The sequence below is a fragment of the Scyliorhinus canicula genome, chromosome 13 (assembly GCF_902713615.1).
Source record: "Scyliorhinus canicula chromosome 13, sScyCan1.1, whole genome shotgun sequence".
Taxonomy (NCBI): domain Eukaryota; kingdom Metazoa; phylum Chordata; class Chondrichthyes; order Carcharhiniformes; family Scyliorhinidae; genus Scyliorhinus; species Scyliorhinus canicula.
The window spans coordinates 146,778,385-146,800,717 of NC_052158.1; the positions used below are offsets into that span (position 1 = coordinate 146,778,385).

The following is a 22,333-nucleotide window of genomic DNA, read 5'->3' on the forward strand; positions in this document are numbered from 1 at the left end:
GGCTGTCTGTGAGTGCGCGGCTGTCTGTGAGTGCGCGGCTGTCTGTGAGTGCGCGGCTGTCTGTGAGTGCGCGGCTGTCTGTGAGTGCGCGGCTGTCTGAGTGCGCGGCTGTCTGTGAGTGCGCGGCTGTCTGTGAGTGCGCGCCTGTCTGTGAGTGCGCGCCTGTCTGTGAGTGCGCGCCTGTCTGTGAGTGCGCGCGTGTCTGTGAGTGCGCGCCTGTCTGTGAGTGCGCGCCTGTCTGTGAGTGCGCGCCTGTCTGTGAGTGCTTCTTTTTGTACGCAAGCCAAAGCATTACAAAAGTTGGGTTGAGGTTCAAAACCGAGAAACTCCTCCCAGTTGGCGGTCAGCCCATACATTATCACTGTCGCATACATTAACACTGCTGCCTCACAGTGCCAGAGACCCTGGTTCGATTCCGACCTCGGGTCACTGTCTGCACGTTCTCCCCCCATCTGCGTGGGTTTCCTCCGGGTGCTCTGGTTCCCTCCCACAGTCCATAGATGTGCAGGTTAGGTGCATTGGCCATGATAAATTGCCCCTAGGTGGAATTACGGGGATAGGGTGGGGGATTGCGCTGAGGTAGGGTGCTCATTCGGAGGGTCGGTGCAGACTCGATGGACTGAATGGCCTCCTGCACTGTAGGTATTTTATGATTCTATGATTATCAGGTCCATTGGAAGTCAGAAGAACTGTACTGAATTAATGTAACCTGATCCTGATGATATTTGTGTTTGGGACTGGAGTCTCCATGCTCCTGACCCTCTGCCTTCCCTGGAGATGCCCGCGATCTCCTCTCGTGTTCGGAGAGAAAGCAGAGGTTTGAAAGTGTGGGGAATAGATTGTGCGTGGAATGGACACCATTTTCTGGAGGGTGACTAAGGCATGGGAGTGAGATGGGACAAAGTTTAAGGGTGTGTGAGGGTTGGCTGGTCAAGTTGGGGGTTGTCCGGATATCTCTGGACTGAGGGGAATGAGTGAAGCTGCAAAGTGTGTGGATCTGCGTCGTGTTAAATAGGAGAAAGCTGAGGAAAGCAGAGTGAGGTGCGGCAGCTGAAAGTGTTCTGCTGCCTTGTCACCCACCAGACCTTCTGGATCCTTTCACTGCATTGTCTCCATTTTGAAGAGATCACACTCCTCCTGCAGAATTCCCCCAGCCTCTTTCATACACGCCTACTTGGTCGGAGAGGCTGGCCTCAACTTTCCCAATGACATGAGGGAATGCCTCATTGCACTCCGTCGGGCCTGTAGCCGGACCTCCGGATAAGATTCCAAGATGGTGGGAGGAAGCCTTCCCTGGTTCCCTTCCCATTTCTTTCAATGCTGAAGCATCCCGAATCAGTATCTGGATCTTCCGGTGGAGTGTGGTACTCGCATACCTATTGTTATGAATGCTAAACTTTACAAGACAGTTATGTTTTAAACGGTTCCCTGTAACCTCGAGGTAAAACGTTTTGCAATTAGGGGGAGGTAGGTTACAGAGTCAGGGTCGATTCCTGATAAACTATATAGTCTGGAGAAATGCCATGGCATCCGGTTGTCTTGGTTGGGGGGCGGGGGGGAGAAACTAAAATAGAAATCCATTGATGTCCGGTGGATGTTTACCTCCTTTACTCATTACTCATTTTATCATTATCTCGCAGATATTGGCACCTGCTGCTTGAGATGCTGAAATAGAGCAGCAGCTTCTGTTAGAAATCAGCATGAACTGTTTCAAATTAACAACCAGGCAGGATGCTTTTGAGAGTTGTTTTCTGCTCAAAAGGAAGAGAATAGAACAGATTTGGCTCTTGAAGATTTAAGTGCTATTCAGTCATCTTAATTGTGTCATGTCGGTGGCAACCAAGACTGGGAAACCTGAGTAGAGAGTGGAGTGATTATTGATACACACTGGTAGCTTCGACCTGGCTTGGCGGTGAGAAATGTATCTCCGCTGGTGACGTGGAACATGAGGGGAGTAGGGGTATCCATGAAGAGAGCGAGAGTTTTTGCGCACCTTGAAGAGTTTAAAAGCTGATGTGATGGTGATACAGGAGATCCATTTGAGGGCGAAGGATCAGGTGCAGCTTAGGAAGGGTTGGATGAGTCAAGTGTTTAATTCGGGGTTTGCTAGTAGGGCTCAGGGGGTAGCAATATTGGAGGGCGCAAGAGGGTGAGGTTTGAGATGGAGAAAGATTTTCACGCCCAAGGGATCGGGAGTATTCGTTTTTCTCCTCGGTGCACAAGGTATATTTGAGGACTGACTATTTTGTTTTGGGAAAGGGGCAGTTGCCTGGCGTCGAGAAGTTAGAGTACTTGGCAATTGTGACTCGGATCACGGTCCGCATTAGATGGATGTGGTTTTGGAGAAGGGGGCTGCACAGAAGCCGGGGTGGAGGATGGATATGGGGTTATTGGCAGACTCTGTGACAAGATAGGGAAGATGATTGAGGAGTATGTGGGGTTCAATTGCACGGGGGAAGTCTCATCATTGGTGGTTTGGGAGGCTCTGAAGGTGGCGGTGACGAGGGACGTGATTTTGTTTTAAGGCTAAGGTAGAGAGGGAGGAACAACAATGACTGACGGAGGAGATTCTGGAGGTGGATGGGAGGTATGCTAGTGGTGGCTCCAGGACAGATTAGTAAGTCTTTTGAGGAGTTCTATAGGGACCTGTATAGGTGGGAGCAGTCGGAGGAGGAGCAGGAGTAGAGGGTGTTTCTGGGTGGGCTGGAGTGTCCGAAATTGGTGGAGGTGGAGAGGGCAGGGTGGGAGGAGGCAGGGAAGGGGCGAGACCGATGCGTTTCCTGACAAATTCTGTGAAAAATGTACGGGTAGGTTGGTGCCGTTAGTGGTGGGAATGTTTGAGGATGCGATGGGCAGGGGGTGCAAACAATGCAGCAGGCTTCTATCTCGCTGTTGTTTATGAAAGACAAGGATCCAGCGGAGTGTGGGTTGTCTCGGCTCATATCTCTGCTGAATGTAGATTCTGAGCTGAGGTACTGACAAAAAGTGTTGCCGTTAAGGTTGGAGGGGTGCCTCCCAAAGATGATCGGGGAGGATCAGACGGGGTTCGTAAAGGGAAGACAGTTGTTCTCGAATGTGAGGACGTTGTTGAAAGTGGGGAGGGAGATAGGTGGTGGGTAGTGCTTGATGTGGAGAAGACATTTGGTCAGGTGGAGTGCAGTTATTTGATGGCGGTATTGGAGAAATTTGGGATGTGGCCGAAGTTCGTGGCGTGGGGACAGCTTCTATATATGGAATTGATGGCGAGTGTGCGCATAAATAATATGACATCAGTATTTTGCATTGCGCCAGGGTGCGATGTAGGGATGCTCCATATCCCATCCCTTCTGTTTGCATTGGCTACAGAGCCCTTGGCTCTTGTGCTGAGGAGCTTGAGGTTGCGGAAGGGGATAGTGAAGGGGGGAGGGGGGTGGGGTGGAGCATAGGGTGTCCTTACATGCAGATGCTTTGCCGCTGTATATTCCGGTGCTGAGCTCTTGAGTTGGGAGCAGAATGGGTTTGCGCCAGAGATTCGGGGCATTTTCAGGGTACAAATTGAATTTAGGGAAAAGTGAGTATTTTATGGCCTCCCAATGGGAGCGGCGGGGGAAAGGGTGGGGTGGTGGGGGGGGGGGGGGGGGGGGGGGGGGGGGGTGGGGGGCGGTATCATTTTGCCTGGCAGCATCTCATTTTAGGTATCTTGATGGCAGGGCTTTGAAAGTTTAACGTCACTAGCTTGGTGGGGAGGGTGAAGGTGGGACAGTCTCTCTCTGTTGCAGGCCATACAGATGAATGTTTTGCCACGATTCCTGTTCTTGTTACAACGCCTGCCGGTCTTTTTGCCCAACATGTTTTTTTAGGGAGGTCGACAGGCTGGTTTCCTCATTTGTTTGGGCAGGAATGATGGCCAGGATTAGGAAGGTGGTACTGCAGAGGGTGGGGGGGTTAGGCCTCCCACATTTGTTGCATTGGGCATCAAATACAGATGACATCGGTATTTTGCATTGCGCCAGGGTACGAGGTAGGGATGCTCCATATCCCATCCCTTCTGTTTGCATTGGCTACAGAGCCCGTGGCTCTGTAGAAGAGTAGGGGTTGGAGCAGGGAGGGGTGGGGGCAATTCGGGTGAGGAAGGAGGCCGGCTCTTGCAGGGGGTTGGGTTGCGGGCGTTGGCAACGGCGTCACTCCCGGTGGCCCCAGAGAGGTACTCGGTGTGTCCGATGGTGGTGGCCACGCTGAAAGTCTGGAGGTAGTTACACAGCATTTTGGGTTGGGGGCGGGGGGGAGGCCGATTAGTGGGCATCATGGGTTCGAGCTGGGGAGCATGGATATAAGGTTTTGGGGTTGGGAAGAGAGGAGGATTAAGGAAAAGAAGGATTTGTTTCTGGGAGGGCAATTTGCGAGTTTGGAGGAGTTGGGTGAGAAGTTTGGGCTGGCGTGCGGCGGAGGTTTCAGGTACTTGCAGGTGCGGGGCTTTGTGAGGAGGATCTTCCCTACAGTCCCGATAATGCCTGCCTCCTCGTTGATGGAGGTAGTGCAGTCGGCGAGGGGTTTGGAGAGCGGGGTGGTCTCATCAATTTACAGGAGGATCTTGGAAGAGGATGCGATGTCGATGGAGAGGGTTAAGGTGAAGTGGGAGGAAGAGCTGGGGATGGTGCTGGAGGAGAGTCTGTGGTGTGAGGTGTTGCCTCGATTTTGTGTGTGAGGCTGGGGCTGATACAACTGATAATAATAATAATAACTTCAATGAAGTTACTGTGAAAACCCCCTAGTCGCCACATTCCGGCGCCTGTTCGGGGAGGCTGGTGCAGGAATTGAACCCGCTCTGCTGGTCTTGTTCTGCATTACAAGCCAGCTGTTTAGCCCACTGTGCTAAACCAGATGGTGGTGTACAGAGCGCACCTCAAAGTCTAGGATGAGCCAGCTTTTTGAAGGGGTGGCGGATGTGTGTGACCGATGTGGGAGGGGCCCTGCGAACCATGTACATATGTTTTGATCCTGCCCGAATCTGGAAAGGTTTTGGAGGACTATGTTCAGCACCATTTTGGGCGTTCTGCATATGGACATGGAGCCTAGTCATCTAGCAGCTATATTCGGCGTATTGGACTGGCCGGAACTGCAGGTGGGTGCGGGGCAGACGTTTTAGCCTTTGCCTCACTGATTGCTCGTAGGCGGGTCTTGTTGGGGTTGAGGTCAGCTTCTCCACCCTGTGCCACAGCGTGGTGGGGGATGTGCTGGGGTTTCTGACCCTGGGAAAGGTGAAGTTTGCTCTGAGGGGGGATAGTCATGGGTTCTACAATCGTTTGTTCGTCATACATTTTAGGGAGTTGGTTACCGTTGACTGTTGAGTGATGTGGGGGATTTGGGTGGGCTGGGTTTTTTTGTGTGGAGATGGTTTGTATTGTAAAAATGTTGAAAATTTGTTGAATAAAAATAGCTTTAAAAAAAATGAAATAAACAGCTCCTTTTCAGTGAAGTCAAGAGTGAGGAGCTGTGACGCTGTGGTGTTATGGCTGAATATGTGAGCGATTGTTTGGAAGGTGACGCTTAAATGTGACGATCCAGGGGAAGTAGTGTTAGCGAGGAGCGAAACCTTGGAGGTGGATCATTGTGGAAGAAAACATAATTTGTTAGATGATTCAAAAGTGTTTTTTGAGAGCAGAGACTGTAAACACTTGTGTGAGGGAAAACATTTAAGTGGGATCTGTTGTCTCACAGTGTTACACGCGTAGGGGAGAGTTGATGGGAAATCTGTAGAAGTTGCTTTGGGTGGAATCTGTCAATTGGCTTCAGCCTGGTGAGTGTGACCACATTTGGTCCATTGGTTCACATGAACATTAGAATATAAGATAGCCTGTGTAAGTTGTATTATCCTTAAGATACGGTTTATCTCTGTAAAGGTATAGTTGCGGTGTATTGTTGATGATCTTTTCTTGGTTAATAAATGTTTTATTCTTTAATATTTCTTTATAGTTAATCAGCAGACTCCTGTGACTATGTTCAGTAGCTGCTCTTCACGTTTGTAAACCAAAAAATCAAAGTTACGATCTGCCAAGACAGGTCTCACTCTGGGATCTGACTTGTTCCACAGTAACATCATCGTATTAAAGTGAAATCTCGTGTACTGGCTTGTTTCTGATGGTCGTTTGGGAAATTTGACTCTTTTAAAAAAATATATCGGTCTGGACAAGGATTGTAACCCGAACACGCATCGTCCCTCGGCAAAGATGTGCAATGCAAATAACAAAAGAACCATATACCATTGTTCACCACGAGCAATATAAATAACAACCCTTTCCATTTAAATAATATTACATAAGCTTACTAAAATTTAATTGCATTTGATTTATTTTTTTCACTGGTCACTTCACAGCGAGTGAGAAAATATGAGACCATTTTGGTTCTTGTTTCACATTCAAAAGTGCTGACATTCTTTGTGAGGTAGGTGGTTATGCTGTCTTTATGCAGAATTCTTTTCTAAAATAAGAACTCCCTCCTGTTTTAATTTGAATACTTTCTATTTATTGGAAATGGCTGCAGGATTCCTGGATGAGGATCATCCTATTCAGCCTTAAAACTCCCTCGTCCATCTACGTGTTGACTTAGTTTTCACACCAATGTCCATCTCCACTAAATGCACAGAGCAGTAGTCAGGTGCCCAACGTGATCAAGGGCAGAGTTTCGCATTCCCCCTCCGGGGTTCCGGGGCGGGGTGTGGTGGGGGTGGCGACTGTAAATCTTCACGGACGGCCTTCCCACTGGCCTGCGACCCATCCGACCTTTCCGTAATTTTGCTTTTGGATAGTGAGGCCCATGCAATCCCGCCTGCCATTGCCTGAATTGAGGCCCTTAGCAATCAATTTTTGTCAATTTAAAGGGCATTTCCTTCCCATCATCATATTTCTGGTTGTCAGGATGATTTCAAGGGAGCGGTGGGGGAAGAGCCTGAAAACCAGCCCCGTACAGATCTTGTGTGGGAGGGGTGGGTGCAATAGAGCCGGCACTTCCATTAGCGGCTCCGTAGCCCCATCTCTCTCCTCCCCCCCTTCCCAAACTTCTGATCCCTAAATGAGCACATTGCCCTAAAATGGTTTATTTCATTCTCCACGGTATTAAGAAAATGTCTCATTCGGATTATGGAACCAACACTGAGGATGTATGTTGCCATATTTCTCTAACAGGGCAATATTATATGTTAGGCTGTCCTCAACGGTGGACACCATGAAGCATGAAGAATGCTTCAGTTTATATCAAAATCAGATGAAGCAATGTGCTATATTGCGCACCGTTTCAGAATTCCACTTCATGCTTACACCTTTGCGTTTTTTTTTACAGCAAATTATGAAAAATATAAACTATTGGTGTTTTGACAGTTTACTTTTTTGATTGTTTAATTGGAATTGCGGATGTAGTTTGTCCACGAGGTGCCTCGTTACTTGCTTCCCTCTCTGTGTATGTACGGTTTTGCTACCAGATTGTGTGCTTCAGGTGCCAAAATCTGGTGCAAGGCTGATTACTTAGATGCTAATCTCTTGCAACCCGAACAAACTAATTATTAATTACCAAGGTTGATGAGAAAGGCAAGATTGCGAAATGGTTTCGGGTGTCTGACCACCAGCTCATCTTCCCTGTGGTGCAAAGCGTTTAGTTCCATCATGCATTAAAGCTTTCCACTTCCTGCAAACTTCTGAGCATTGAGCTGATGAATTTAAACAAACCCTGAAGCTGTAACTGCAGGTTAAAGAGGTTTCCCATTTTCCAAATGAGAGCAGCATCAACTATATCTGTATAAAGTCTTGGCCACACGATCAACTGTGGAGAGCTGGTCGATATGCAATTAATCCATGTTGAAAGGCGAGTGGATCTCGGTCCGTGGCATTGTTAATGGTGACTTTGATGAAGTTGAATCTTGGTCAATACTGTGGTTGCTGTTGGTTACAATGTCAGAGCTTTTAGGGTGTAGTTCAAATTCGGGTCTTAAACGTCTTCCTTGGCCAAATTCCTCAGTTGTTATCACCAGTCACTGACTAACTTAATTCATCTCATTGCCAGCTTGCAGAATTGCACCTTGTGAAGTTTGGTCACTGTTTTTGACAAGATGACAGAAATGCGCCTATATTTCAAAAGCGTTTCCATCATCCTGAAGCATTTTTGCAGTAGTTGGTCAGTAAATTCAATGTCTTAATTTTTTTTACCATCTCTTCAGGATTTTCTGTTTCTTTCTTAGTAATTGGAGTAATCGAGAGCAAAGCCAGATTCAAGGTGATTTTGCAAGATTGACGTTACGTTCTTTCACACTGTTGATATGCCGACAGTCCGCTCGTCGAGTATGGATTGTGAAGCGTTGGCATGCAAGGACACATCATTACGTGAATTATTTTCCTTTGAGTGTTTGTCCAGGCCTAACTTTGACCGAAATGCTTTGCAAGACAGAAAGTAGATCACTGGATCCAAACAGGCGTTAAGCGAGGACAGGACAATGGCCGATTCCTTAATGTGGTAGAGAGTCTTTTTCCAAATACATCCAGTGATGACATCTATCTGGCTTAAAATGTAAGGAAGCCTTGCGATGTGGTAGGGAACAAAACAGACCACGAAGACAGTGAGGAGGATTAGAATGTTGTTCTTTGCCTTGACTTGCTTTTTAAGTGACCTTGGAGATGGGGATTTGTCGAGACGTTTCGCAGTTTGAAAGTAAAAGAAGCAAAGCCCTATCAGCACGCAGAGAAAGAGACATGTGCCCCCAACGTGGACGGTTATGTGCCAGTGAACCCCCGTACCAATTCTAACTCCTAAGCATGTTTCTTTTGTAATATTCTGGGGCGGCTTTCTCCCTGTCAGGAACATGTACGAACATCCGAGGCCGAGAAGAACAAACCAGGTTCCGATGGAGACAATTTTCGCAGTCTTGAGATTCTGAAATGCATAGTTTTTGAGTGGTCGGACTATTTTCAGGTATCTCATGGCCGCGATGTATCCGAGGAAGAGAATGCTTGAATACATGTTCAAATAGAAGATGCACGTTGTAAAATTGCAGTAGATCTTTCTCAGCATTGCGGAGCCCATTTTGTTCTCACCGGCGATTCTTATCGGCAGCGAGAGGACCAGCAAGAAATCAGCTACGACCAGGTTCTTCAGAAAGATGTTGATGCTATTGCTGTTGGGGACGTGACAGAAGTACACCCAGAAAGCCAGGCTGTTGAGAATGATTCCGACGACACAAATTAATGAATAGGCGATAATCGTACAAATCGCCAAGCCAGAGGAGGAAACGTGGCAAGTGGCGTTGCCGAATGAGTTTATGCTTGTAACGATCTTGATGCGTTCTGTGGGATCAGCCATCAATTCTTCTGCAAGTTAAAGCAGAATATGTCATTTTTCAGAATTATTTCACACAAGTATTTGCTAAAGGTTGAATCCTTGAAAAGCATAATGTGCTGGGTTGAGGATTCCGTCTTTTAATCAAATAATTATTATGTGATAGAGTTCTATCTGAATGTTAAAAATGCAACTCCAGCAGTTCATGACAACTGACTTGATGTGTGATTGTGTTATAGCAAACAATAGTTTATCTGAGAACGATTTTTTAACTTTGTCTCTATTTAACAAGAAACCTTTGATAGAACAAATTTCGCAACAACATCACAAAATATGTTGAAAGCATTTGAGACTTGGTTCTTTTCGAAAGAAGGAAATTGCATTCATATAGCATCTACCATAACTTCAGTTTGTCCCAAAGGATTTTGCAGAAAATTAAGTTCTTTTGAAGAGTAGTCACTGTTGTAATACATAGAACATAGAACATGCAGTGCAGAAGGAGGGCATTCGGCCCATCGAGTCTGCACCGACCCACTTAAGCCCTCACTTCCACCCTATCCCCGTAACCCAGCAACCCCTCCTAACCTTTTTGGTTGCTAAGGGCAATTTATCATGGCCAATCCACCTAACCTGCACGTCTTGGGACTCTGGGAGGAAACCGGAGCACCCGGAGGAAACCCACGCAGACACGGGGAGAACGTGCAGACTCCGCGCAGTCGGGAATCGAACCTGGGACCCTGGCGCTGTGAAGCCACAGTGCTACCCTGCTGCCCGTGCTGATGTCAGAAACAAGAGAGCAATGTCCCACAAATATGTCCCACAAATATTAACGCATTCAACACATTAAAGTTGAACACTCTGGGTCTGGTGTTTTGGTAAATGAATCACAGTTAGTAATTACAATTTATTACTAATTGTGAATCGGTAAATGTCACAGAACACATCGGAGAAACTTTATGCATGTCCTAATGTTTATTTCCTGCGACATGCTGGTCTGTTTGTTAAAAGATAACAGTGAGTGTTGGAAACTTTAAATGCTAACAATATGTGAACTTTGGCCAGTGCCGTTCTCCCATTTCATTTAAACCACCCTCTGAAGGAGTCTGTTTACCTTCTAGCTCTATCAAAGGAGTCGCAGGTAAATGCATCCGCAAGGCGCTGATAAGCCTTCTGCGTTTTTCCAGCACAATGTCTTTTCCTCCCCGTTATATGCTGTTGAATTTGCCTGCGATTCACGTAAACGTTTTGCCGCAATGCGACGGATTCAGGGATTCACGGAGGAGTATTTTCGGGATGTGTGTGAAACACCCAGACAGACATGTCCAAACTGAGGAAGGGAGTTGCACAATTGATTCTTCTAATTTTGTGCGAGTGTAATTTTCCAGTTCTGGTCACTGGTTCCTGTGCTAAGCGCTAGATTCATAATTGAAAAGTCAAGAGAGTAAGATGGAAAGACATTAAGTTTCGGTTTTGGTCACAGTCACATAATGATATTCACTTTAAAAACTCTGGCACAAAGTTTCTTTCTTGAAATTTCTTCTCCAAAACGTACTTTTGTTTAAACAAAAGTCCGAATTTTGCTTTTTCCTGGTGACTTTCAGTTCTGTAGTTATCAGCTTGAGCTCCTGCAATGGGACGGGTGCCCCATACAGACCTTCCGTCTCTAATGCAAGAGCATGACCACTAAACTAAAGTGGACTTCTTGTTGCTGAAGAACTAACTAACAGTAGACTTTCGACTTCGGAGGGAAGATTTCTTTCATGGCAAAGACCTGACACGATTCCACCCCTGTTTCAGAGAGTTACTCCACACTGAGACTTCCCTCACCGTGTTTGAACAGTAACAAACCTAAATGCCTGGATGGCAACAAAACCAAGTGCAGTGATCACTGACATGGTTAAAATGATTGCTTAAGTACACGTCTTTGAGTTCACTTCTTGTTTAGATTTAGTTCAACATATCTGATTTAATTTTCTCAAACTGTCTTCAAATGCAAAGAAAAACCTGGATGTGAAAAATCTTTCTGGAGAAGCTGGTAACAGGTCCTGAAGGAATAACCAGTCTCAACAGGACACTGACGGTCATTGTATAAATAGAATCATAGAATTTACAGTGCAGAAGGAGGCTATTCGGCCCATCGAGTCCGCACAGGCCCCTGAAAGAGCACCCTACCTAGGCCCTCCACCACACCCCCGTAAGCCTGCGACCCCACCTAACGTTTGGACACTATGGGGCAATTTAGCATGGCCAGTCCACCTAACCTGCACACCTTTGGATGGTGGGAGGAAACTGGAGACCCGGAGGAAACTCACGCAGATACGGGGAGAACGTGCAGACTCTGCACAAACAGTGACCCAAGCTGGGAATCGAACCCAGCTCCCCGGCGCTGTGAAGCAGCAGAGCTAACCACTGTGCTACCGTGCCTTCCCACAAAGACAAAATAAAAATCACCTACCTAACTGGAGGTTTTTGATGTGGTACCGCACTGTGTCTGGACGATCAATTGCTCCTTGAAGCGATACTGAACTGACTTACGTTTGCATAATTTTTCTTTTAAACTTCATGATATTCCTGGTGAATATGTGCTGTTCAGCATTTACTTCAACCAGAAGCAGTAAGTAGTGAAATGAACAGTCCAACGTTCAGTCGGAAGTTCAGCTCAGACCAGCATTATGACTAAGTAATAGAGATGTCTAACAGGAAGTAGGGTGTATATTTTCAAGAATTAACTTTACATTGTATGGTTTCCTTGTGTGGTGTGTGTGCCTGTATGATTGTGTGTGGGCCTGATATTATACCTTGATTTAAGTTTTGGCTTACAAAACCCTTTTGCACTGATGGGTGGAGAATTTGCCTTGATACAGCAATCTGTGTTACCTTGGTTAAATTTGGATCTATTGTCACTCGTGCCAAGGTACAGTGAAAAGTATTGTTCTGCGTACAGTCCAGGCAGATCGTTCCATATATGTAAACATGTATAAATACATGAGGGTACATAATGAAAATACATAAACATAGACAGCGAGTGAAGATCTTGGCAATTCTGGTCTCTATTTGATAACAATGATAATGAGGCACTGGTAAGGTTTCCCAAGGATGATACCAGAGAGGATTATCATCATCTTGATTCGAGGATGACGTCTTCTCCGTATTGGATGACGTCTGCTCCGGGTTGAAAGCTCCTGTTGTGTCTCTTTAGGCCACTCAATGGGCTGATTTTTGCGCACGTGACGTGTGGGATGTCCCACCAGGTAGTGGCATCTGGAGTGCAGGATTCTCTTCTTTTTTTTCTTTCCTTCTTTTCTGTCGCGCTGCCTCACCGTTAAGGCGTTTGGACTCAAAGCACGACACAGCTCGATGGACGAATTGTCGCCATTTTGAACGATTGGGAGCAAGCTCCTCCCACTCGTTAGTGTCAGTGCGACCCGTGGTTCCAGGAGAGCTTTAGAGTGTGTTTGAAGCAATTTCTTCAGCCTCTCCTGAAATCCTGGCCTTTGAGGGATGGGGAAAACAGGACCTATGGGGGAGAGGGATGGGGGAGAGGGTTGGGGGGGGGGGGGGGGGGGGGGGGAGAGGAGAGGAGAGACACCTTTTTGACCTTTCAGGCGAATTGTGCTTTCCATGGAAGTTAATTCCGCTGGGGGTTTTGCCGAATTGCTTGTGCAGCTGGCACCGAGGAAGATAGTAGCGTTTGTTCGATGATCCTGCCTGTGAATCGGGCGGATGCATTGCTGATGGAATTGCTGCTGAACTCTTATGTGTCACAGAGAAATGTGGGGTGATGATTGTTGGACTTTTGTTGATTTGCAGAATCTTTTTTCAATCAAACACTCGCTGCTGCAGTTTGACTGAGCTGGTGTAGTTGATCTGGCAGTGCCCACCCGTGGCTGCAAGGTTGGGAGGGGTGCTAAATGATGAGCGGTCGAAAGAATCCTCAATGGTAGGACAGGCGATGGAGGTTGGTGCATTGTAACAACTGCAGTTGCAGGTGATCGTTGTGGCTCAACATGTGAGTGGGAGGGTATAATAATCAGGCTGAAGAGGCCGGATTCTGAAAAAGAGAAAGCTTGAGAATAACCTGTTAAAGGGCGTGTCATAGATTATAAATGGAAAATGCTGATGTTTTTGCACTAGTTCAATGCGTTATGGAAGTTACGTTGGTGTTTAACTACGTAATTTACAGTGAAAATAACTCATTAGTTGGCAGGTCCATATGTTATAAAACTGAGCAAAACTAGACTGAATGAATGTTTCCTATTCATTGTGACATGGGACTGGAACCCCTCGTGCCTTTGGTTCTTGGCTCCTCCCTGGACATCTGCACTCTCTTATCCAGTAAGGTAAGAAACCAGAGTGGTGGAAGTGTGAGAAGTAGATGGTGTGGACAATAGAGAAAGACCATACTTGTGGAGGATGACTGTGAGACATGGGAATGGGATACAACAAAGATCTAAGTGTTGGCTGGTCAAATGGGATGTGTGAAGGTATCTGGGTAGAATGATGTATGCTGGTCTGAGTAGGGGTATGTAGGGTAATACTGGGTGTGGGGTTTGGCACCTGACAGTGCTTTGCCATTTACTCTCCCTCCAAACGTTGCCCTGGATCCTCTTAGAGGATTGTGTCTCCAGGCTCGAGTGATCTCACTCCTGCTGCGCACTTCCTCGCCTTTCCATTCACTGTTTGTTCGGAGCGGTTGGCCTCTTCTTTCCCAAGAACGGGAGAGAATTCCTCCCTCAGGTGCAATTGCAGACCCTTCAGGTTCGATTCCAAGACTTTCCGGGGTAGCTTTCCCATGTCTCCTTTCCAGCTCTGTACTGACTTGTTGAAGCCGCAGGAATAAACATACATTTCAATCATTCTGACCCTTTCACTAGAAACTATTCCTTTGACAGATTTGATGCATTCTCCTGCCTGTATTCCCATTAACCAGGAAGCATGGAAGCAGGGGTAATTCAGTGGCTCAGTTAACGCCTGTTTCAGTCGCAAATACGACTGTCAGCAGCTGCTTGTGAGTGTATTCAGTTGAGATTCTGTTAGTGTGGCTTTCCGCAATGGGTGGGACTTTGGTCTCTGAATCAGAACGTTATAGGTTCAAGCCCCTCTGTGAACACGAGTACCATTAACTAAATTGGCATTTCACTGTGGTACTTGGGGCCTACCCGCGGTCCGGTTTAGCTCAGTTGGCTAGACAGCTGGTCCATGATGCAGGGCGAGGTCAGCATCGTGAGTTCAATTCCTATATGGGCTGAGGTCATTCATGAAGGCCCCACCTTCTCAACCTTGCCCCTCGCCTGAGGTGTGGTGATCTGCAGGTTAAATCACCAGCACTCAGCTCTCCCCCCTCAAAGAGGAAAGCAGCCTATGGTCATCTGGGACTGGGGCAATTTTACCGTACCTAGGGCATATTGCATTATTGCATTGCCACATTTCTGATGATCAGCTCCATCCTGCTTTTTCTAGAGGACAGAGCAGACTCTGTGTGACTATTCCAAGCGGAGCTGGCAGTCCTTTGCAGTATCTTGGCCAACGTGCTTCCGGCATCCAGTTTGATGATAATACTGGCCGTTCATCTTGTCTGAATACGGTGGGATGTTTTACCCAACCTTGCGACCGTGTTTTCCTTCAAGGCGTCGGTTATTGTACAGCGTTGGTTATTTGAGATGTCACAGGAATATGCTGAGTCACAAGATAGATTCACATGCCCCCAATGGTCCCTCCTTTCCAGGAAAGAGGAATCTTTGTATGACTAGTGTGGGGAACTATCGTGACATTTGTTGAACTTTCAGTCAGCTGTCTTTTGCTCTTTTCACAGTAGCTGCAGTTTTACAGGATTGGACTCGAATAGTACCATATGTTCAGAAAGTAAGGAAGTGACTTTTACGCCTTCTGCAGTCGGATTTGAAATGTAAGAAGTACATGTTCAATGTAAAGGGTCGGACACGCGACGATTAAGCAAGACCCTAGGCATGTTCCACACGGGGATGGTCAAAGGCGACCTGTCTTGACCGAGTGGAGAAAGGAAAATTAGGATTGGGTTAAAAATGCAAAAGCCAATAAAGGAGAGGAGGGAAAATGATGATAGAAAAAACGTAGAAATGCAGGAATAAAAATATAGACAAGACCTTTATAAACACTTTCTAAAGCGAAAGAATAAGTCCAGGCGGAAGGGAGGGTCAATTAAGGAGAGGGCAAAGTCGCTTTTGGATGATGGTTACCATGTGTGAGTTTCCGTAGAATCATGTGTTAGTGGGAATGTGCAGGTACAAGTGCATTTATTTAAATAAACTAATCGGATAATTCAAATAGCGGGACTGACGTTCTCCTAAGCCATCTCATTGCATAAGGTTTTTTTGTGTATGCATCTTTTTATGAAATAAAGTTAAAATGCATTTTACTCACATGGAGACTAGAGACACGGAATTTATTTTCCTTGGCACAGAAAATGTTAAGGGAACATTCAATAGAGGTGTGCAGTATCATGAATGGTTTTTGATAAGTACTTACATTGAGTCTAGGTAGCTGCAGTAAGCACTGTATATTAATATATGCATGCCGTTACCAGAAGGGACGTCACAGGTCGCTGGTGCGGGGAAACTGCCGGAGTGCAGAAGCAGTCCGTAGGGAACACACCTTGTAAATAAAGCTCAGTTAGTTTTTTGGCCTTTTGTGCTTCCTAGTGTCAGTTCTCCACGATACACAACACAAGAACTGGCGGCCAGGAATTTGAGCGCCGCTTGCTCGCCACCCAGGGGGAAAAACCTAAGTAACGAAAGTTGGGAAAGAAGACTTAGAAGAAAAGCTCTCGCATGTGCTCTGGACATAATGGGTGAGGTGGATGTGACTAGCGATCCTCTGCAGAGCAATTATACAGTTTAAAAAAAAAAAGTGGCTGAATCATAGAATTTACAGTGTAGAAGGAGGCCATTCGACCCATCGAGTCTGCACCGGCCCTTGGAAAGAGAACCCTACCTAAGCCCAAATCTCCACCCTAGCCCTGTAACCCGGTAACCCCACCCAAGTGTTGATGTTTGTATTAGTCATCACAGCTTGATCGAAGTACTGGACACTAAGGGGCAATTTTGGCATGGCCAATCCACCTAACCTACACAGCTTTGGACTGTGGGAGGAAACCGGAGCACCTGGTGGAAACCCACGCAGAAACCAGCGCGGGTTGTTGTCATGTTCAAACGGGAAATGCAAGGTAGCTGCTGAAAACACGTTGAATTGAAGAGCTGGAGACAAAAGTTAGCAGGCGGCCAGGTGTTTGCAAAGCTTCATATGAACCACATCTACAATTTAAATTAGACAAGCCTTCCCGGAAGAATGTTAAAATCAACACACGCAAGGGCCTAAATGAGGATACTCGCTAGCCTTTCAGGGCCTCATGAGCTTGCGCCATATTCCAACAGATCATGGAGAACATACTCCAATTGTTACCCAAAGTGGTGGTGTACTTGGATGGCATCATGGTCACGTGGACTTCAGAACGAGAGCACCTGGGAGAGGTCTTTCGGGGATTCTTGAGAGCTGGGGTCCGCCTCAAGAGGGAAAATTGTGTTTTTCAATCAAATGAAGAGATCTACTTGGGCTATCGGGTGGATTAAGAGAGGTTTACATCTGGTAGAGGACAAAATGAAGGCCATCAAGGAAGCACCAACTCCCAAGAAACACCACAAAGTTAAAATCCTTCCTGGGATTAGTAAATTATCACAGGAAATAAAATCCTGAATTTGGCCCCCTTGCATACTCTACTACAGAAGTACCAAGGATGGTCATGGGCGGCACCACAGGTGGAGACTTTCAATAAAGTCAAACAACAATTTCTGTCACCCGACCTATTTTCAGCCGAAGAAGGAACTCATTTTGACACGTGTCACTTCCCTTTACGGGGTTGGGGCGGCACTTTCACACCGCTGGAAATATGGAAAGGAAAGATCTGTGGCAAAAGGACCCTTTTGGATGCTAAGTACAGGCATTCTCAAATTGAGAAAGAAGCCTTGGAGGTTGTGTTTGATGTAAAAATAGTTCAACCAATGCGTCTGCTGTAGGCGTTTCATAACAGTAATGACCACAAGCCCTTATTGGGACGTTTAAAAGAGGATAAGCCAATTCCCCCAAGAGCCTCCACCCGGATACAGCATTGGCCCTGTTATTTGCAGCTTCTGAATACCTATCAGAGCACCGCTCTGGAACCCAGATATCCAACGCCGTTGCCTTGAGTCCTCTGCCCACAAGCCCAGCTCCTTTACTAGCATTGGAAGAGGTCGCAGTGAACCTGAATTTCTTTATGATTGTGCCGGTGTCTGTAAGGCAAATTAAGGCCTGGACGCAAAAAGATCAAACTCTGCCTCAACTAAAGTACATCATCCTGAATGGTGGATTCCGAAGACAGCCCTCAGAAGAAATGAAACCCTATCTGACTCAAGACGCGCTCAGTGTGGTAGCACAAGTGGATAGCACTGTGGCTTCCCAGCACCAGGTCCCAGGTTCAATTCCCCGCTGGGTCACAGTCTTTGCGGAGTCTGCACGTTCTCCCTGTGTCTGCGTGGGTTTCCTCCGGGTGCTCCAGTTTCCTCCCACAGTCCAAAGACGTGCAGGTTAGGTGGATTGGCCATGATAAATTGCCCTTAATGACCAAAAAGGTTAGGAGAGGTTATTGGATTATGGGGATAGGGTGGAAGTGAAGGCTTAAGTGGGTCGGTGCAGATTCGATAGTCCGAATGGCCTCCTTCTGCACTATATGTTCTATGTTCTCTGGGGGCGGGTCCCGAGTAGTTGTCCCTTGCCCAAGGCGGCTTCTGAAACCCATGATGACCACCCTTGAGTGTCAAAAATGAAAATGCTCATCAGGAGCTATATCTGGTGGCCTGGCCTTGACTCAGACATCATGGACTTGGTGAGACGGTGCAATCTATGCCAGGAGAATCAAAACCTCCCCTCAGCCTCATTGCGTGGCCTGGCAGGCCATGGGTGCATGAGGTCTTTACCGGCCTTTTATGGGTTCCATGTTTTTGATCCTTGTAGAAGCGTACTCCAAATGGTCTGAGATTCATCACATGAGCTCCACTACCTCTCAGGCGACAATCGATAAATTATGACAGAGTTTCTACGCACATGGAATATCAGAAGTCCTGGTTTCCGAAGATGGCACTGCCTTCCCCTGTAGTGAGTTCCAAAACTCCTTGCTATCTAATGGCCTCGGACACATCAGAACAACACCTTATTACCCGTCGTCAAATGGGCTGGCGGACTGCGCGCTGCCGACTTTTAAAACTGGCGTGAAGAAACAACAAGCTAAATTGACAGATTTTTATTCGACTTTAGCACCACTGCTCGCACAATCGCAGGAATTTCCCTAGCCGAACTGTTGGTGGGACAATGGCTTTGTCCGAGACAAAGCCTATTAGAAACGGACTTGAAGGGGGGAGGGAAGTTATGGTGGCCTCGAAGGACACGTCAGATCATCAATAGATCTCTCCGTGGGTTTCGTGGAATATGAACTTCCCTATTGAGTGGGCGGAAGGTCACCCCATGGAAAACGAGCAGCGGGAGTTTAAAACCCGCTGTTTCACTCCCGGTCAGTATTGTGCAGGGTTTGGACTTTTGCACTGTAAGCTGCTGCAGAAACCTTGGCCGGGATTCTCCACTACCCGGCGGGGCGGGGGGGGGTCCCGGCCTAGTGGAGTGGCGCCAACCACTCTGGTGTCGGGCCTCCCCAAAGGTGCGAAATTCTCCGCACCTTTAGGGGCTAGGCCCGCGCCGGAGTGGTTTCCGCCACGCCGACTGCCGCCAAAACCGGCGCCAATGGTCTTTGACGCCCGGCGTCGGGGCTGGCCGACAGGCCTTTGCTGGTTCGCGCATGCGCCGGTGGTGACGTCACCACCAGCGCATGCGCGGAAGGGGGGTCTCTTCCGCCTCCGCCATGGCGGAGGCCGTGGCGGCGGCGGAAGAAAAAGAGTGCCCCACAGCACTGGCCCGCCCGCCGATCGGTGGGCCCCGATTGGGGGCCAGGCCACCGTGGGGGCACCTCCCGGGGTCCGATCGCCCCGCGCCCCCCCCAGAACCATGGGGGCCCGCTCGCGCCGCCAATCCCGCCGGAACCAGAGGTGCTCCAATTCCCGCCGTCAGGAGAGGCCTGTCAGCGGTGGGACTTCGGCCCATCGCGGGCCAGAGAATCGCCGTGGGGGGCATGCCGAGCGGCGGGGTGTGATTCCGTGTGGCGGAGAATTCCGGCCACGGCGGGGGCGGGATTTACGCCGTCCCGGGCGATTCCCCGACCCTGCGGGGGGTCGGAGAATTCCTCCCCTTGTCTGTTATGTAAGTAAAAGGATATGGTGTCAGAAGATTATTACAATTGCATAACCTGCTGTGCCAAAACAAGAAGTGGAAGTGGTTGGGTCAATACAAAAACATTAAAAAAAAATTCATTTACAGGATGTGGGCATTGCTGGTTAGGCCAGCATTTATTGCCCATCAGAAGGTGGCAGTGAGTTGCTCTCTTGAACCTCTGCAGTCGTTCAGGTGTAGGTGCACCCACAGTGCTGTGAGGGAGGGAATTCCAGGATGTTGCCCCAATGACAGTGAAGGAGCTGGGATATATTTCTATATCGGGTTGGTGAGTAACTTAGAGGGGAACCTCCAGGTCACGGGGTTCCCAGGTATCTGCTGCTCTTGTCCTTCTAGATGGCAGTGATCGTGGGTTTGGAAGGTGCTACCTAAGGAACCTTGGTGAATTGCTGCAGTGCATCTTGTAGATGATATGGATGGCTGCCACTTTTGTTGGTGGTGGAGGATTTGAATGTTTGTGGAAGGGGGAACAATCAAGCAGGTTACTTTGTCCTGGATGGTGTCGAGCTTTTTAAGTGTTGCTGGAGCTACACTCATCCAGGCAAGTGGAAAATATTCCATTACACTCCTGACTTGTGCCTTGCAGATGGTGGACAGGCTTTGGAGAGTCAGGAGGTGAGTTACTTAGAGGGGCAGCATTGTGGATAGCACAATCGCTTCACAGCTCCAGGGTCCCAGGTTCGATTCTGGCTTGGGTCACTGTCTGTGCGGAGATGGCACATCCTCCCCGTGTGTGCGTGGGTTTCCTCCGGGTGCTCCAGTTTCCTCCCACAGTCCAAAAAAATGTGCAGGTTAGGTGGATTGGCCCTGATAAATTGCCCTTAGTGTCCAAAATTGCCCTTAATGTTGGGTGGGGTTACTGGGTTATGGGGATAGGGTGGAGATGTTAACCTTGGGTAGGGTGCTCTTTCCAGGAGCCGGTGCAGACTCGATGGGCCGAATGGCCTCCTTCTGTATTGTAAATTCTATGATCTACTCACCTTAGGATTCCTAGCCTTTGACCTGCCCTCGTAGCCACAGTAATAATATGGCTCGTCCAGTTCATTTTCTGTTCAATGGCAACCCCCAGAATGTTGATAGTGGGGGATTCAGCGATGGTAATGCCATTGAATGTCAAGGGTGGTGGCTAGATCCTCTCTGTAGGAAATGGTCATTGCCAGGCACTTGTGTGGCGCGAATGTAACTCGCCACTTGTCAGCCCAAGCCTGGATATTGTCCAGGTCTTGCTGCATTTGGATATAATGTCACAAGTAGGCTTACATTAACACTGCACGAAGTTACTGTGGAAATCCCATAGTCGCCACAATCCGGCGCCTGTTCGGGTACACTGAGGGAGAATTCAAAATGTCCAATTCACCTAACAAGCATGTCTTTTGGGACTTGTGGGAGGAAACTGGAGCAGCCGGAGGAAACCCACTCAGACACGGGCAGAACGTGCAGATTCCACACAGACGGTGACTCATGACAGGGAATCGAAAACGGGTCCCTGGCACTGTGAAGCAACAGTGCTACGGTGCTGCCTACATGGACTGCTTTATTATCTGAGGAGTTGCGAATGGTGCTGAACATTGTGCAGTCATCCGCAAACATCCCCACTTCTGACCTTATGATGGAAGGGAGATCATTGATGAATGGGCCTAGGTCACTATCTTGAAGAACTCCTGCAGTGATGTCCTGGAGCTGAGATAATTGACCTCCAACCACCACAACCATCTCTCGTTGTTGCGAGGTATGGCTCCAACCAACCATTAACTCCAGTTTAGCCATACTCCGTCAAATGCTGCCTTGATGTCAAGGGCAGTCTCTCTCACCTCACCTCTGGCATTCAGCTCTTTTGTCCCTGTTTGAACCAAGACTGTAATGAGATCAGGAGCTGAGTGAACCTGATGGAACCCAAACTGAGCGGCCGTGAGCAGGTTATTGCTGAGTAAGTGCCGCTTAATAGCACCGTTGATGACTCCTTCCATCACTTTACTGATGATGGAGAGTAGACTGATCAGGTAGTCATTGGCTGGGTTGGATTTGTTCTGTCTCTTGTGTACAGGACACACCTGGTCAATTTTCCACATCGCCGGCTCAATGCCAATGTTGTAGCTGGAATAGCTTGGCTAGGGGTACGGCCAGTTCTGGAGCACAAGTCTTCAGTATTATTGCTGGGATATTGTCAAGGCCCGTAGCCTTTGCGGTATCCAATGCCTTCAGCCATTTCTTGATATCGCGTGGAGTGAATCGTATTGGCTAAAGACTGACATCTGTGATGTTGGGGTCTTCTGGAGGAGACCGAGATGGATCACCCACTCGGCACTCAAGGCTGAAGATGGTTGCAAATGACTTAGCCTTGTCTTTTGCACATCTGTGCTGGGCTCCTCCATCATTGAGGATGGGGATATTTGTGGAGCTTCCTCCTCCAGTGAATGGTTTAATTGTCCACCACCATTCACGGGTGGATGTGGCAGGACTACAGAGTTTAGATCTGATGTGTTCATTGTGGAATCGCTTATTCTGTCTCCTAGAGCAAATACCTCCCACCCCTGTGCCACCACCTCCACTGGGTCCGTCCTGCCAGTGAGACAGGATATATCCATGAATGGCGACAGTGGTGTCTGGCATATTGTCTGTAAGATATGATTTTGTGTGTATGACTATGTCAGGCTGTTGCTTTGACTAGTCTGTGAGACAGCTCTCCCAA

The 22,333-nt window shown here is 47.8% G+C and overlaps 2 protein-coding genes across 4 annotated transcripts in view; one reads left to right on the forward strand and one right to left on the reverse strand.

Annotated features, from left to right (window-relative positions):
- LOC119975763 (mediator of RNA polymerase II transcription subunit 12-like protein) overlaps positions 1 to 22,333 on the forward strand; it is a 640,706-nt gene that overhangs the window by 293,983 nt on the left and 324,390 nt on the right. The gene's annotated exons all lie outside the window — the stretch shown is intronic.
- LOC119975766 (P2Y purinoceptor 14-like) lies at positions 7,100 to 11,898 on the reverse strand. The gene is given in 4 exon segments (XM_038815597.1): positions 7,100 to 8,301; positions 8,304 to 9,329; positions 10,409 to 10,710; positions 11,753 to 11,898. Coding segments are annotated over 3 exon segments (1,128 nt in total). The 5' UTR covers positions 10,446 to 10,710; positions 11,753 to 11,898; the 3' UTR covers positions 7,100 to 8,236.